Source organism: Podarcis gaigeae, assembly GCF_964106915.1.
Source record: "Podarcis gaigeae genome assembly, chromosome: 14".
NCBI classification, from domain to species: domain Eukaryota; kingdom Metazoa; phylum Chordata; class Lepidosauria; order Squamata; family Lacertidae; genus Podarcis; species Podarcis gaigeae.
The window spans coordinates 16,446,161-16,460,715 of NC_139690.1; the positions used below are offsets into that span (position 1 = coordinate 16,446,161).

General features: G+C 45.9%; 1 protein-coding gene across 2 annotated transcripts in view; it reads left to right on the forward strand.

The window, feature by feature from the left end:
* The window catches only part of ADAMTSL3 (ADAMTS like 3), a 283,528-nt gene extending 269,072 nt beyond the window's left edge, over positions 1–14,456 (forward strand). For both annotated transcript variants that reach the window (XM_083712399.1, XM_083712400.1), the window contains 4 exons: positions 2,375–2,579; positions 9,213–9,322; positions 12,641–12,855; positions 13,287–14,456. In XM_083712399.1, the coding sequence (XP_083568525.1) occupies positions 2,375–2,579; positions 9,213–9,322; positions 12,641–12,855; positions 13,287–13,417 (661 nt within the window). In that variant the 3' untranslated portion in view covers positions 13,418–14,456. The remainder of the gene's footprint in view (positions 1–2,374; positions 2,580–9,212; positions 9,323–12,640; positions 12,856–13,286) is intronic.
* Positions 14,457–14,555: the final 99 nt, after the last annotated feature.

Genomic DNA, 14,555 nt, shown 5'->3' on the forward strand with positions numbered 1-14,555 from the left:
TTTTCATGCAAAATGTACTCATTTAAACAATTCCCAAAACAGTATGTGAACCCCAGCACACAGCCACCTTTCAAAATTTGTGTTCTCTGCATTTTGCAAAGCAGTTCAACAACAACAAAAACAAATGCGTACAAAAAATGGATATGTTAGGGTAAAGCATGCATGAAAATGAATATTCAAATGAAACTAATATGCAAAAAAAATCATAATGGGGGAAAGTATTTATTTCGCAAAATTGCATACAGAAACGTGTGTTGGAAGAAATGCACAATGAAATGCTGGCAATTTTTCATGAGAAGCAGAATGTAACATTGGTAAAATGAGAAATGAAAATTGACAGATATCCCCACCCCTGTTTGCTACATTGGCAATCATTCCCAGCTGGATGAAAAAGTCTCTGCCACTGGCGTCCTTACTTGGTATTGTGTTAAATTTACCTGCTGTTATTTTCTGTGTTGCTTTTAACTGTATTTAGCTGTTTTTATTGCACTTTGTACATTAACTTGAGATGTGTAGGGAAGGCAATGAATTTATGATAATGATGATGGTGATAATGATAATAATATCCAATCAAGAGTCCATCTAATAGCGGCAATATTTATGAGCATGGATATGCCATTTTCTTAACCACTGTGGCTAATAGCTGTTGAGAGAGCAGAATGCACTGCAGTGAGAAACCAGGAGCAAATTCAACCAGGTTTAAATGCAGCAATGGTGCATTGGGGCAATCAGAGTGATGCTGGTGGTGGCAGCATCCTGGTAGCAGCACTGCTGATTGCTGGGACGGGACTGGGCATGGCAACACAGCGAGGTCCAGGGAAATCTGGGTTGGTCGCGGTGGCGCTGTAGGTGTGTGCAAACCTGCCAGATGCTGCCACAATCTCATCGCTTGGCCTCCCCGCTCCACCCCAGTGAATGCAGTGCAGCTGCCTTCAGAAAACTGCAGCCACTGCCTCTGCCTGCAACACACCGGTGCTGTTTGAATGTGCTGGTCATTCAACAGATAGACATAAACACACACAAAGCCTTACTTGTACAGCATTGCATGTGCAGCCATTTAAACCAGATTTCTGGCACTGTGGCATACAATTGGGCCACAGGTCCTTGGTGTGCTAATGATCTGGCAGAAGAGCTCCGCTGGATCAGATGGAAACCCAATCGAGTACAGCATCTGGTTTGCATCACTTCCAGCCAGATGCCTCTGAGAAGCCCATAGGCGGGGAAAGGGAGTGCAGTACAGTGGTACCTCAGGTTAAGAAGCTAATTCGTTCTGGAGGTCCATTCTTAACCTGAAACTGTTCTTAACCTGAAGTACCACTTTAGCTAATGGGGCCTCCTGCTGCCGCTGCACTGCTGGAGCACGATTTCTGTTCTCATCCTGAAGCAAAGTTCTTAACCCGAGGTCCTATTTCTGGATTAGCGGAATCTGTAACCTGAAGCATAACCTGAAGTGTCTGTAACCCGAGGTACCACTGTAGTCCTCTCCCCAGCAACTGGTATTCAGAGTCGTAGGCCACACTCTTGGCATACATTTAAAGCACTGTGGTGCCACTTTAAATGGCTTCCCCACCCCCCAAAAGAATCCTGGGAACTGTAGTTGTTAGGAGTTGGGAGTTGTTAGGAGACACCCATTCCTCTCACAGCTACAGTTCCCAGAGCTCCCTGTTAAGAAGAATTGATTGTAAAATTTGCCTGGGAATTATAGCTCTGTGGGGGGGAGAGGTGCTTTCTAGCAACACTCATCACCATTGACAAATGACAGCTCCAAGACTGGTTAAAATGGTAGGATAGTGCTTTAAATATGTACTGTTGATGTGGCCTGTGAATCTGAGCTTCCATATAGCCAATAGGTATCATGGATTTGGGACGCGGGTGGCGCTGTGGGTTAAACCACAGAGCCTAGGGCTTGCCGATTAGTAGGTAGGCAGTTCGAATCCCCGCGACGGGGTGAGCTCCTGTTCCTCAGTCCCTGCTCCTGCCAACCTAGCAGTTCGAAAGCACAAAGTGCAAGTAGATAAATAGGTACCGCTCCAGCGGGAAGGTAAACGGCGTTTCTGTGCACTGCTCTGGTTCGCCAGAAGCGGCTTAGTCATGCTGGCCACATGACCCGGAAGCTGTACGCCAGCTCCCTCGGCCAATAAAGTGAGATGAGCGCTGCAACCCCAGAGTCGGCTACGACTGGACCTAATGGTCAGGGGTCCCTTTACCTTTACCTATCATGGATTTACCATATAGCTGCCATGGACATTAGCCATCCTAACATCTGAAGTCGCAACAGATAGCCCATAGTGCTCTCTCGCTCTCGCTCTCTGTTATGATGTGACTGTTGTTACTTCTGCATTTTTGTCTCTGCTTTAACATTTTCTCTCTGCAGGTGGACAACGAGTGCCTGGTCCGAGTGCTCGGCTTCATGTGGCAACGGGTTCCGCCACCGGCAGAGAATCTGCAAGCAAGTCAGAGCCAATGGTACTGCTGTAACGTTGCCTCTGTCTGCTTGCACACACAAAGAGCATCCTTTGGAAAGGAAACCTTGTGTGGGACATTCGTGTACGGAATGGCTAATTCATCCATGGGGCCAGGTAATTAATTACCTGTTGATTGACTCATTAATAGATGTACTTTGGTCTACATCTATATCTGTTGTTGTTTAGTCGTTCAGTCGTGTCCGACTCTTCGTGACCCCATGGACCAAAGAACGCCAGGCACCTCTGTCCTCCACTGCCTCCCGCAGTTTGGTCAAACTCATGCTGGTAACCTCGAAAACACAATCCAACCATCTCGTCCTCTGCCGTCCCCTTCTCCTTGTGCCCTCCATCTTTCCCAACATCAGGGTCTTCTCCAGGGAGTCTTCTCTTCTCATGAGGTGGCCAAAGTACTGGAGCCTCAGCTTCACAATCTGTCCTTCCAGTGAGCACTCAGGGTTGATTTCCTTCAGTATGGAGAGGTTTGATCTTCTTGCAGTCCATGGGACTCTCAAGAGTCTCCTCCAGCACCACAATTCAAAAGCATCAATTCTTCGGCGATCAGCCTTCTTTATGGTCCAGCTCTCACTTCCATACATCACTACTGGGAAAACCATAGCTTTAACTATACGAACCTTTGTTGGCAAGGTGATGTCTCTACTTCTCAAGATGCTGTCTAGGCCTGTCATTGCCCTTCTCCCAAGAAGCAGGCGTCTTTTAATTTCGTGGCTGCTGTCACCATCTGCAGTGATCATTGAGCCCAAGAAAGTAAAATCTCTCACTACCTCCATTTCTTCCCCTTCTATTTGCCAGGAGGTGATGGGACCAGTGGCCATGATCTTCGTTTTTTTGATGTTGAGCTTCAGACCATATTTTGCTCTCTCCTCTTTCACCCTCATTAAAAGGTTCTTTAATTCCTCCTCACTTTCTGCCATCAAGGTTGTGTCATCTGCATATCTGAGGTTGTTGATATTTCTTCCGGCAATCTTAATTCCGGCTAGGGATTCATCCAGCCCAGCCTTTCGCATGATGAATTCTGCATATAAGTTAAATAAGCAGGGAGACAAAATACAGCCTTGTCGTACTCCTTTCCCAATTTTGAACCAATCAGTTGTTCCATATCCAGTTCTAACTGTAGCTTCTTGTCCCACATAGAGATTTCTCAGGAGACAGATGAGGTGATCTGGCACTCCCATTTCTTTAAGAACTTGCCATAGTTTGACGTGGTCGACACAGTCAAAGGCTTTTGCATAGTCAATGAAGCAGAAGTAGATGTCTTTCTGGAACTCTCTAGCTTTCTCCATAATCCAGCGCATGTTTGCAATTTGGTCTCTGGTTCCTCTGCCTCTTCTAAATCCAGCTTGCACTTCTGGGAGTTCTCGGTCCACATACTGCTTGAGCCTTCCTTGTAGAATTTTAAGCATAACCTTGCTAGCGTGTGAAATGAGTGCAATTGTGCGGTAGTTGGAGCATTCTTTGGCACTGCCCTTCTTTGGGATTGGGATGTAGACTGATCTTCTCCAATCTTCTGGCCACTGCTGAGTTTTCCAAACTTGCTGGCATATTGAGTGTAGCACCTTAACAGCATCATCTTTTAAAATTTTAAATAGTTCAGCTGGAATACCATCACTTCCACTGGCCTTGTTATTTGCAGTGCTTTCTAAGGCCCATTTGACTTCACTTTCCAGGATGTCTGGCTCAAGGTCAGCAACCACACTACCTGGGGTATACGAGACATCCATTTCTTTCTGGTATAATTCCTCTGTGTATTCTTGCCACCTCTTCTTGATGTCTTCTGCTTCTGTTAGGTCCTTTCCACTTTTGTCCTTTATTATGGAAATCTTTGTACGAAATGTTCCTTTCATATCTCCAATTTTCTTGAACAGATCTCTGGTTCTTCCCATTCTATTGCTTTCCTCTATTTGTTTGCATTGCTCGTTTAAGAAGGTCTTCTTGTCTCTCCTTGCTATTCTTTGGAAATCTGCATTCAATTTCCTGTATCTTTCACCATCTCCCTCGCATTTTGCTTGCCTTCTCTCCCCCGCTATTTGTAAGGCCTCATTAGACAGCCACTTTGCTTTCTTGCATTTCCTTTTCATTGGGATGGTTTTCGTTGCTGCCTCCTGTATAATGTTACGAGCCTCCATCCATAGTTCTTCAGGCATTCTGTCCACCAAATCTAAATCCTTAAACCTGTTCCTCACTTCCACTGTGTATTCATAAGGGATTTGACTTAGATTGTATCTTACCGGCCCAGTGGTTTTTCCTACTTTCTTGAGTTTAAGCTTGAATTTTGCTATAAGAAGCTGATGATCTGAGCCACAGTCAGCTCCAGGTCTTGTTTTTGCTGACTGTATAGAGCTTCTCCATCTTTGGCTGCAGAGAATATAATCAATCTGATTTCGATGCTGCCCATCTGGTGATGTCCATGTGTAGAGTCGTCTCTTGTGTTGCTGGAAAAGCGTGTTTGTGATGACCAGCTTGTTCTCTTGACAGAACTCTATTAGCCTTTGCCCTGCTTCGTTTTGATCTCCAAGGCCAAACTTGCCAGTTGTTCCTTTTATCTCTTGACTCCCTACTTTAGCATTCCAATCCCCTATAATGAGAAGAATATCCTTCTTTGGTGTCACTTCTATAAGGTCTTATAAGTCTTCATAGAATTGGTCAATTTCAGTTTCTTCAGCACAAGTAGTTGGTGCATAAACTTGGATTACTGTCTATATCTACATATATAAATAAAATTTATTATGTATTATTATTTATAAATTTATTCTTATTCTTATTACACCCACCACACAGCCTCCAGTAAGGTTTCCTACACAATATATAACTGAATACAGCCCAGCAGAAATGCTTCATACGCACTCATTTTATTGTATTTTAGCAGTTGTGTTTTGTTTTTGTTTTTTGAGGATTTCTTTAAAGGAAATTAAACAGGATGGACCGAAAAATAATAATATAATACACCAACAGGCACAATCCCAGTGTGTTTCAGCAGAAAAATAAAAAAAAAGGATCAAGGATTGGAGAAAGGGGGACAGGGAGATAAGGAGTCATCACAGGGAAAAGACCTGCAATGATACAATTCTGTGTTTAGGCAACAGCTTAGAACCCAGGCATTTGCTAAGGTGAAAAAGTGTTTGGGGATATTTTATTTTATTTATTACATGGTTCACCATTTCACCTCACAACAACCCTGTGAGGTAGGTTAGGCTAAGAGACGGTGAGTGGCTCAAGGACACCCAGTGAGCTTCATGGCTGAGTGGGGATTCAAACCATGGCCTCCCAGGCCCTAGTCCAACACTCAAAGCCAGACTCAAAGCATGGTGAAATTCAGGAGGAAGGGAGGCAGATACCTTAAATGCCATTACATCTCAAGAGTCCTTCAAGAAACCTGCAGCTGTGTACAATCTTCACATCAGCCCTATTAGGCTAGAAGATAGCAATTAACGCAGGTATTTTCCCCAACCTCTATGAATTTTGAAGCCTGATTTTTAATAATAATAATAATAATAATAATAATAATAATAATAATAGTAATAATGTGTTATTGTTTATTTCCTATACACTGCTTGATTGTAAAAGAAAAACACCAGAAGAGGTTTATAAGAAGCATAAAATGATGTTGGTAATTAAAGGCATCTTACAGTATATAAACAAACAAAGAAACAAACACATTAGTATTAGTATTATATAAATTTGTATACTGCTCTATACCCCTGGATCTCAGAGCAGTTCACAGCATAAAATCTCAATATAAAAAACAGAAAAGACAACCCCTTCCACAACACATTTTAAAAGGGCATAGGGTGTCAGTATACTTTAACCAGCATTTAAAAACCTAAAGAATCTAAAAGACAATTCTGTTTTTTAAAAGCTGGATTAAAATGTCCAACCCAACATTGATAATCAATAGCCAAAGGCCTGACAAAAGAGAAATGTTTTAGCCTGGTGCCTAAAGATTAGCAATGATTGCACCAAGCAAGCTTTTCTAGGGAGAGCACTCTACAGTGGACGCTCGGGTTGCGAAAGTGATCCGTGCGGCAGGCACGTTCGCAACATGCAGCGCCGCATCTGCGCACACGCGGGTTGCGATTCGGCGCTTCTGCGCATGCGCAAAGCATGATTTAGCGCTTCTGCACATGTGCTAGAACCCGGAAGTAACCCGTTCCAGTACTTCCGGGTTCGTCGTGGTGCACAACCCAAAAACGCACAACCTGAAGCATCTGTAACCCGAGGTACAAGCAGGGAGCCACCACTGAAAAAGGACCGTCCTCATGCTGCATTTGCAAAAGGCACGCGAAAAGGTTGAGCAAGGACCTTCATTCTGGGTGTTCAGCAGCTGGCAGCCCTTGACGCAAACCTGGGCCTTCTGAGCTGTGCTGTGTAGCTCCCTGATTCTCAGCCAGAGAGCCGAAAGACAGGTGGGGGTTTTGCACAGTATCTGTTGGCCACGGTGCTTTGCAGCTGGCCGTTTGGAGTGCGGGGAAGCGACGAGACGTGCCGCTGCAGAAAATGAGTGGCTGTCTGGGGGCCTTACTCAGTGACTCGGAGCGTTTGGCTCCATCCCGTGAGAACTCCCCTCTGAGCAGCAAAGTGCTTAGATGGTAGGCCGTGCCAAGATTATTATTATCTTTTGTTTCAGCTACTTTGATGAGATATTTTGCTGAAATATTTTTTCAGCGCTAATCATAACATAACACCACACCATGGAAACCACAGCCAAATATTTGACTTCTAATTTTGCTGTTGAATTAATTGTGACAGCAAGAGCCCAGCGGGGGGGGGGGGTGGAGGGGGGGTGGAGAAAAAGAACAACCTTTCCCTGGGCTTCTCCTGGAACAGTAGCAAGAGGCTGTGCAGTGGGAGGGATAGAAGTGTCAATCAATGGCAGAATGGATGATGCTCTGCATACAGAAGACCTCTGATGCAATTCCCTGGCTGTATCTCAGGTGTTTGGAAAGACCTTTCTCCAACTGAGATCCTGGAGGGTCACTTCCAGCCAGAGTGGACGATACTAGGCTAGGTAGGAAGGGTGAGGCATCTGCTTCGCATGCAGAAGGGAATAGGTTTGTACCCAGTGTCACAATACACCAACCTAAGGTGTCACCATTAGCAATGGAAGGGCAAGCCTCACTGCTGTTGTAACATTTCTCCCAGTTTCAGGTTAGGTCCCTCCCACCATGAGTGAATTGCAGCCATTCACTTCAGTTATTGGAAGTAAAGAGACCTTCAAGGACACTCATACGGAATGGCCATAGCTCATTAGTACCAGGATGCGGGTGGCACTGTGGTCTAAACCAGTGTTCCCAAACCTTGGGTCTCCAGCTGTTTTTGGACTACAATTCCCATCATCCTTGACCACTGGTCTTGCTAGCGAGGGATGATGGGAGTTGTAGTCCAAAAACAGCTGGAGACCCAAGGTTGGGGAACACTGGTCTAAACCACTGAGCCTCTTGGGCTTGCCGATCAGAAGGTCATTGGTTTGAATACCCGCAACGGAGTGAGCTCCTGTTGCTCAGTCCCAGCTCCTGCCAACCTAACAGTTCGAAAGCATGCCGGTGCAAGTAGATAAATAGGTACCGCTGCGGCGGGAAGGTAAACGGCATTTCTATGCGCTCTGGCTTCTGTCACAGTGTTCCGTTATGCCAGAAGCAGTTTAGTCATGTTGGCCACATGACCCAGAAAGCTTTCTGTGGACAAACGCTGGCTCCCTCGGCCTGAAAGCGAGACGAGCGCCACACCCCATATGTCCAGTCAGACTTAACCATCCAGGCGTCCTTTACTTTTACCTTTAACTCATTAGGCTTCACATGCAAAAGGTCCCAAGGAAAGACTCCTGACTGGCACCCAGGAGCGCGGCTGTCAGCCAGAGTAGGCCAGACAACACTAAGCTACATGGCCCAATGGCCTGATGTGCTTTCTTATCTATGTCCTACATCAGGCATAGGCAAACTTGGCCCTCCAGATGTTTTGGGACTACAGCTCCCACCATCCCTAGCTAACAGGACCAGTGGTCAGGGATGATGGGAATTGTAGTCTCAAAACATATGGAGGGCCGAGTTTGCTATGCCTGTCCTACGTCAAGTCCAGGGGGGGAGGGGGATGGCCTTGGCTGTCTGCTTTTCTCCTCCTTAGTGTTGCTCTTGTAGAATTCAGCTGGGGAAAGAGGAGAATAATAATAATAAGAAGAAGAATATATTATTTATACCCTGCCCATCTGGCTGGGTTTCCCCAGCCACTCTGGGCGGCTTCCAACAAAATATTAAAATACAGTTGTCCATCAAACATTAAAAGCTTCCCTAAACAGGGCTGCCTTCAGATATCTTCTAAAAGTTTGGTAGTTGTTTTTCTCTTTGACATCTGGTGGGAGGGTGTTCCACAGGGCGGGTGCCACTACCGAGAAGGCCCTCTGCCTGGTTCCCTGTAACTTGGCTTCTCAAAGCGAGGGAACCACCAGAAGGCCCTCAGTGTTGGACCTCAGTGTCCGGGCAGAACGATGGGGGTGGAGATGCTCCTTCAGGTATATTGGACTGAGGCTGTTTGGGGATGGGGATAAAACAACAACTAGTCAGCTTCACCTGTCATTGACTCTTAGCCTCTGACTGCCCCTGCTGCTGGGCTCCCTGTCTTCCACCTTACCAGCCCCAATGGGTACCTGCCACACAAGGTTTAACTATTTGCATCTTGTACCGGGAGGTGCAGATCTCCACGTCTCTGACTGGTGTTGTTTATCCCCTTCCTTTTCAGTGCACAGGCCAATGCACAGGTCGCGGAGTAGGCTTGCAGCATCGCCTTGTTCAGTGTCAGCATTGGAACGGATCCGTGGTATCGAACTCACTGTGCGATGAAACGAGCAGGTACAGTTGCCATCCGATAGGAATGGCCCTTTACCACTTTTAACACTTCCAGCAGATGTTGCGTCACACATTATTTTTAACAGATGCTGCTAGGAAGTTCTGGGTCAGTGGCTGCCTCATCTTGCCACCCTTGCGCAGCCCCTTTGAGGTTTAGTTAGGTTATGGCTGCTTGCCATAACTACCACTCCTAAATCAGAATTGGAGCCTTTTCTTCTTCTTCTGTTAGCAGCAGGCTGTCCTCCAAGAGCTGAAGTAATGACAGAAGCTGGAAATTTCATTTCATTTCACTTTTAATTTGTATACCACCTTCCTATATTACTATGCAGCAACAAAATATACAACAAAGAACACACACCTTACAATAATCTGATGCAATACAAAAAGCCATAATAAAGCCATAATAAAACATAACTTTATAATGGAACACCTTATATCAATAAAGTAATATTCAATAATCTATTAGGATATATTAGTACAGTCAGGGATGCGGGTGGCGCTGTGGGTTAAACCACAAAGCCTAGGACGTGCCAATCAGAAGGTCGGCGGTTCAAATCCCTGCGACGGGGTGAGCTCCCGTTGCTCGGTCCCTGCTCCTGCCAACCTAGCAGTTCGAAAGCACGTCAGAGTGCAAGTAGATAAATAGGTACTGCTCCGGTGGGAAGGTAAACGGTGTTTCTGTGCACTGCTCTGGTTCGCCAGAAGTGGCTTAGTCATGCTGGCCACATGACCCTGAAGCTGTACGCCAGCTCCCTCGGCCAATAAAGCGAGATGAGCGCCGCTTTCAGTTGGCTACAGGAGCTTCCTGCACTCACTCGGAATCCACGTCGGACGTTCAGCTTCCGAAAAAACGTTCACAAACTGGAACACTTACTTCTGGGTTTGCGGTGTTCAGGAGCCAATTTGTCCAATAACTAAGCCCTTCATGACCCAAGGTACCACTGTACACAATAAAATTAACTCTCAAAACATCAGTAATTAAACAGAAATCTGAGACTGGAAGGCCAAATGCAGCCCCTAGGCCTTTCTCTCTGACCCTGGGATTCCCCCCAGGCCACATCCCTCACTGTCCTTGCTTCACACCTTCCTTGAGTGTTTTTGCCAGGCTGGGATATGTCATTGAACTCTGCTTATAGCTCTCTCTTGCCTGGATGTGGAATAGAGGGAGGGTAGAAATGAACCAACTGTACCAGTTCTTTGTTTTGCCTACTTTCACCTCTGGTTCTGCCAACCACTGGAATGTGGTCCTCAGAAGGCTGACCAGAAGTGAATGTGACCAACAGACTGCATTCTGACATGTGTGAAGGCAAGTATAGCTGCTCTCTTGGGTCTCCATGCTCCTGGCATCTGCCAGGATGACGTAGGGCTCTTGCCCAACATCTCTCAGAGTGTGGCTATCTTCAGAACCACAGGGTACAGTCAAGATTTTTCCAGCCTGGCAGAGCTGATTCTAGCCAGGCTCTTTGTAGTTCTTCACTGGCCATCCAAAGTAGACCTGGTCAACATCAGGACTGTGGATGTTCTCCTGTGATTTGGCTGCCAGTGTTACTGCAGAGGTAAGCAAACTTCCAGGGAAATTGTAAAAGTGGAGACAGAACATCTGACACACTTAAATGTAAATTTAGAAATTTAAGAGCATTCCTGTTTACCGAGGCATTTGATGACAGGAGGCACTGTTCCCTGGCAGCTCTGTGATCACTTGTTTTCGTTTTTAAAAGAAAGTAAGTTTTATTGTTGTTGTGTTTGCTGCTCTGAGCTCGTTTGGGAGGAAGCTGAATAAACCATCACCACCAGGCCAGTTTATTTTTGGATCTAGTGAGGAGCACTGCTTGAGAAACCTCATGATACATTTGGGGGTAAGAAGGAGGCAAAGGATTGCCTGCTTGGCCACCAGTGGCTGAACCATTGCAGTTTTCCATCTTAGTAATCACAGGGAGATAACAAGGTGCCCTGCCAAGCTGTGATTGTGGGCTTGCATGTTCTCGGCCCCCAGGGCAAATCGTGGCAAGCCAGGTAAAGGTAAAGGTACCCCTGACCGTTAGGTCCAGTTGCGGACGACTCTAGGGTTGTGGAGCTCATCTTGCTCTATAGGCCAAGGGAGCCGGCGTTTGTCCGCAGACAGCTTCCAGGTCATGTGGCCAGCATGACTAAGCCGCTTCTGGCGAATCAGAGCAGCGCACGGAAACGCCATGTACCTTCCTGCCAGAGCGGTACCTATTTATCTACTCGCACTTTGAGGTGCTCTCAAACTGCTAGGTTGGCAGGAGCAGGGACCGAGCAACGGGAGCTCACACCGTTGCAGAGATTCGAACCGCCAACCTTTTGATCGGCAAGTCCTAAACCACAGAGCCACCCACGTCCCTATGGCAAGCCAGGTAGGGCAAGTCAAAAGCCAGGAATTGTGCCCCTCTTGTCACACCAACTGAGTAGATGCTACTACTCTCCTATGAAAATCCGCTTGACCCCTCCATTAAATACCGTTAAATACCCTCTGTATTTAACATGAAGAAAGATGGGGATTGGGGTAAATGTCAAAGTTTGCCCAATGACACAGTAGGATTTATTGTTTGTAGTGGGGTTGTGGCAGAAATAAAACAAAACTCCAGGCTATGGATTATCTATTTGCACATTTTTACCCTACCCTTCAACCAAAAAGGCTCTTGAGAGAAGTTCCTGCCTGGAGTTTTTAGGAGACCCTGTTTGCCTCAAAGAGCAGCAACTCCCAGACCGGTTTAACAAGTAATCCCTCTTCCCAGGGAACTATGGGATTTGTAGTTCCGTGAGGGGAACAGGCCGCTGCCGCCACAATCTGCCACCTGAGTCACTTTTGCTCAGCATGGCTCATGATAGGACTGCCCCAACTGAAAGGGGAATTCTACCAATGACAGCTCAGAACCAGAGTGGTTGTTGTGAGACTGAATTTCACATACTGACCTGGAACTATGCAGAGGATTATTTTGCCTGTACAGTGGTACCTCGGGTTAAGTACTTAATTCGTTCCGGAGGTCCATACTTAACCTGAAACTGTTCTTAACCTGAGGTACCACTTTAGCTAATGGGGCCTCCTGCTGCTGCCATGCCGCCGGAGCACAATTTCTGTTCTCATCCTGAAGCAAAGTTCTTAACCCGAGGTTCTATTTCTGGGTTAGCGGAGTCTGTAACCTGAAGCGTATGTAACCTGAAGCATATGTAACCAGAGGTACCACTGTAGTCTTCTAGTACGTTTGTAGTGACGTTACGTCCTAAATAAAATTGACCATCGGATTCAGTCTCAAACATTTTATTGGGGGCTTTTCTCCCACCTACCCCACCTTTCTGCAGGCCATTGATGAGAAGAAACTGCTCTACAGACAAATGTGACGTGTATTGGAGGGCAGGCCCTTGGCGACCGTGCACTGTAGATTGTGGAAGTGGATTCCAGTCACGGCAAGTCAGCTGCATACACAGGAGAAATAAAAGGCCCGTAGGAGATCCGTCGTGCGCCTGGAGGAAGAGACCAGTGACCTGGAAACACTGCAATGTCACTTCTTGTGACAGTATGTAAACATTTATTTCCATTTTTGAACTCTCCGGTCGCTTGTGGCAATTGCATGTAGACAGTGGCGCTGAACTCTTAGTTCCATAATGAACATGATAAGCCGCCAACCAAACCCCACCCTCCCATACAATACAATGGTGCGACATTGGTGTGCCCCAGTTCGGCAAAGGGCTTGATTCTGAAGAACTAAAATGCAAAACAACTCCCAAGATAGGCTCAAGTTAGCGCAACGGACTGGACCCCTGGCCGTTGAATGCAACTTGTTCAGAGCAGCCTGCAGATTATTCTGCCCATAGTGTTGTTGTGCAAGACCTGAGAGGGAAGGAGAAAGGATGTGAACATTATCTAGGTCTCCCGTTCGCATTTGCCCGAGATGAGATGCTGTAACTGCCCTTTTTCATTCTTGTTGCATTTCAATGTATTTTTCAGAAGGCGAATGCAAGGATACAACTCACTACTGTACATTTGTAAAGCAGCTAAAATTATGCATGATAGACATCTACAAACAAAGGTGTTGTCAGTCATGTGAAGAGCATTACCCTTCTCTGGGAAGTTCATGATGTCACAGCGAAGATATCGCGTGAAGAGAATGTTGTTTCAATCCAGCCTGCTCTGGACAATATAGACAATCAACCAAGAACATGTGGTGGGGAAGGGGAAATGGATGAATAGAACATGCTATGGATAGTCCAAGCTGGGTTTTCCATTGTCTCTCCTCGACTCCTACCCACACCGGTCAATAGCTCTGTTGCAACTTAAGCATGGTGTTGGAAACATCAGTTTTAATGGGGTTGCAAGTGATTCATTGGCTGTCAAGTAATGCTCCCTGCCTCATGAAGACAATTCGAGTTTAGCAATTGTTGACAACTATTCCAAAAATACTGAAATGCAGCAACGACTCGTATCTGCTTGTTGCCTTTCTGGTTTGATCCACATCAGTACAATTCTCAAAGTATATGGATTCAGCCATCTGTAGCTGTAATATTTTCCCCCAGAGGCTGCATTTCCTTAGCTTTTGAGAAAAGGACATTGTCACAGGTCTTGTTTTATTGAGATTAGCTGTCGAACGTATCCCCATTTTGCTTTCCTTCCTTCATTTAAGCGCCTGCAGTAAAAGGCAATGTACCCGACATGATGGTTTTCAGACCTGCTATGGGATTGTTTTCTAATCGACGAGGCGTCATTTGGGGCAGGGGGGGGGCAGTTTCCCCAAACGTCTGCTTCAGCCTTGCGGGAATGTGATCAAAGCCAGGGCATGATTCATTGAATGTGAAAACTGGATGCAAGAGGGTTTCTACACGGGAGCTTGGAAATTGCGTTTGGGGTCTGAGAAGTTTCCCCTTCTGCTTGGTCAGATGAGAAATGAGAGTGGTTCTCTGGGCCAAGGGTGCCTGTCAGGCTGGATTGCCCTTGAAGAAACCTTCTATATACTTTTCCAGTCATTGGAAAGAAAGAAAGGGGGGGGGGGGCCAAACAAAACAGAAAGAGCTGTTCTTCATTGAGACAGACATATGTTAAGTATCAGTTTCAATTTGTTTCCATTCATCCTGACTATCATACATTTAGTGATTGCATGCTAGTAAATTCGCAAAACTACAACCTCAAGTAGCTCTGTTCTTCCGCGCAAATTATGTGTGCAAAGCCTGCCAAGGAGCCAGTTTTTGATTCTCGAAAAAATACAAACAATATGGAAATATA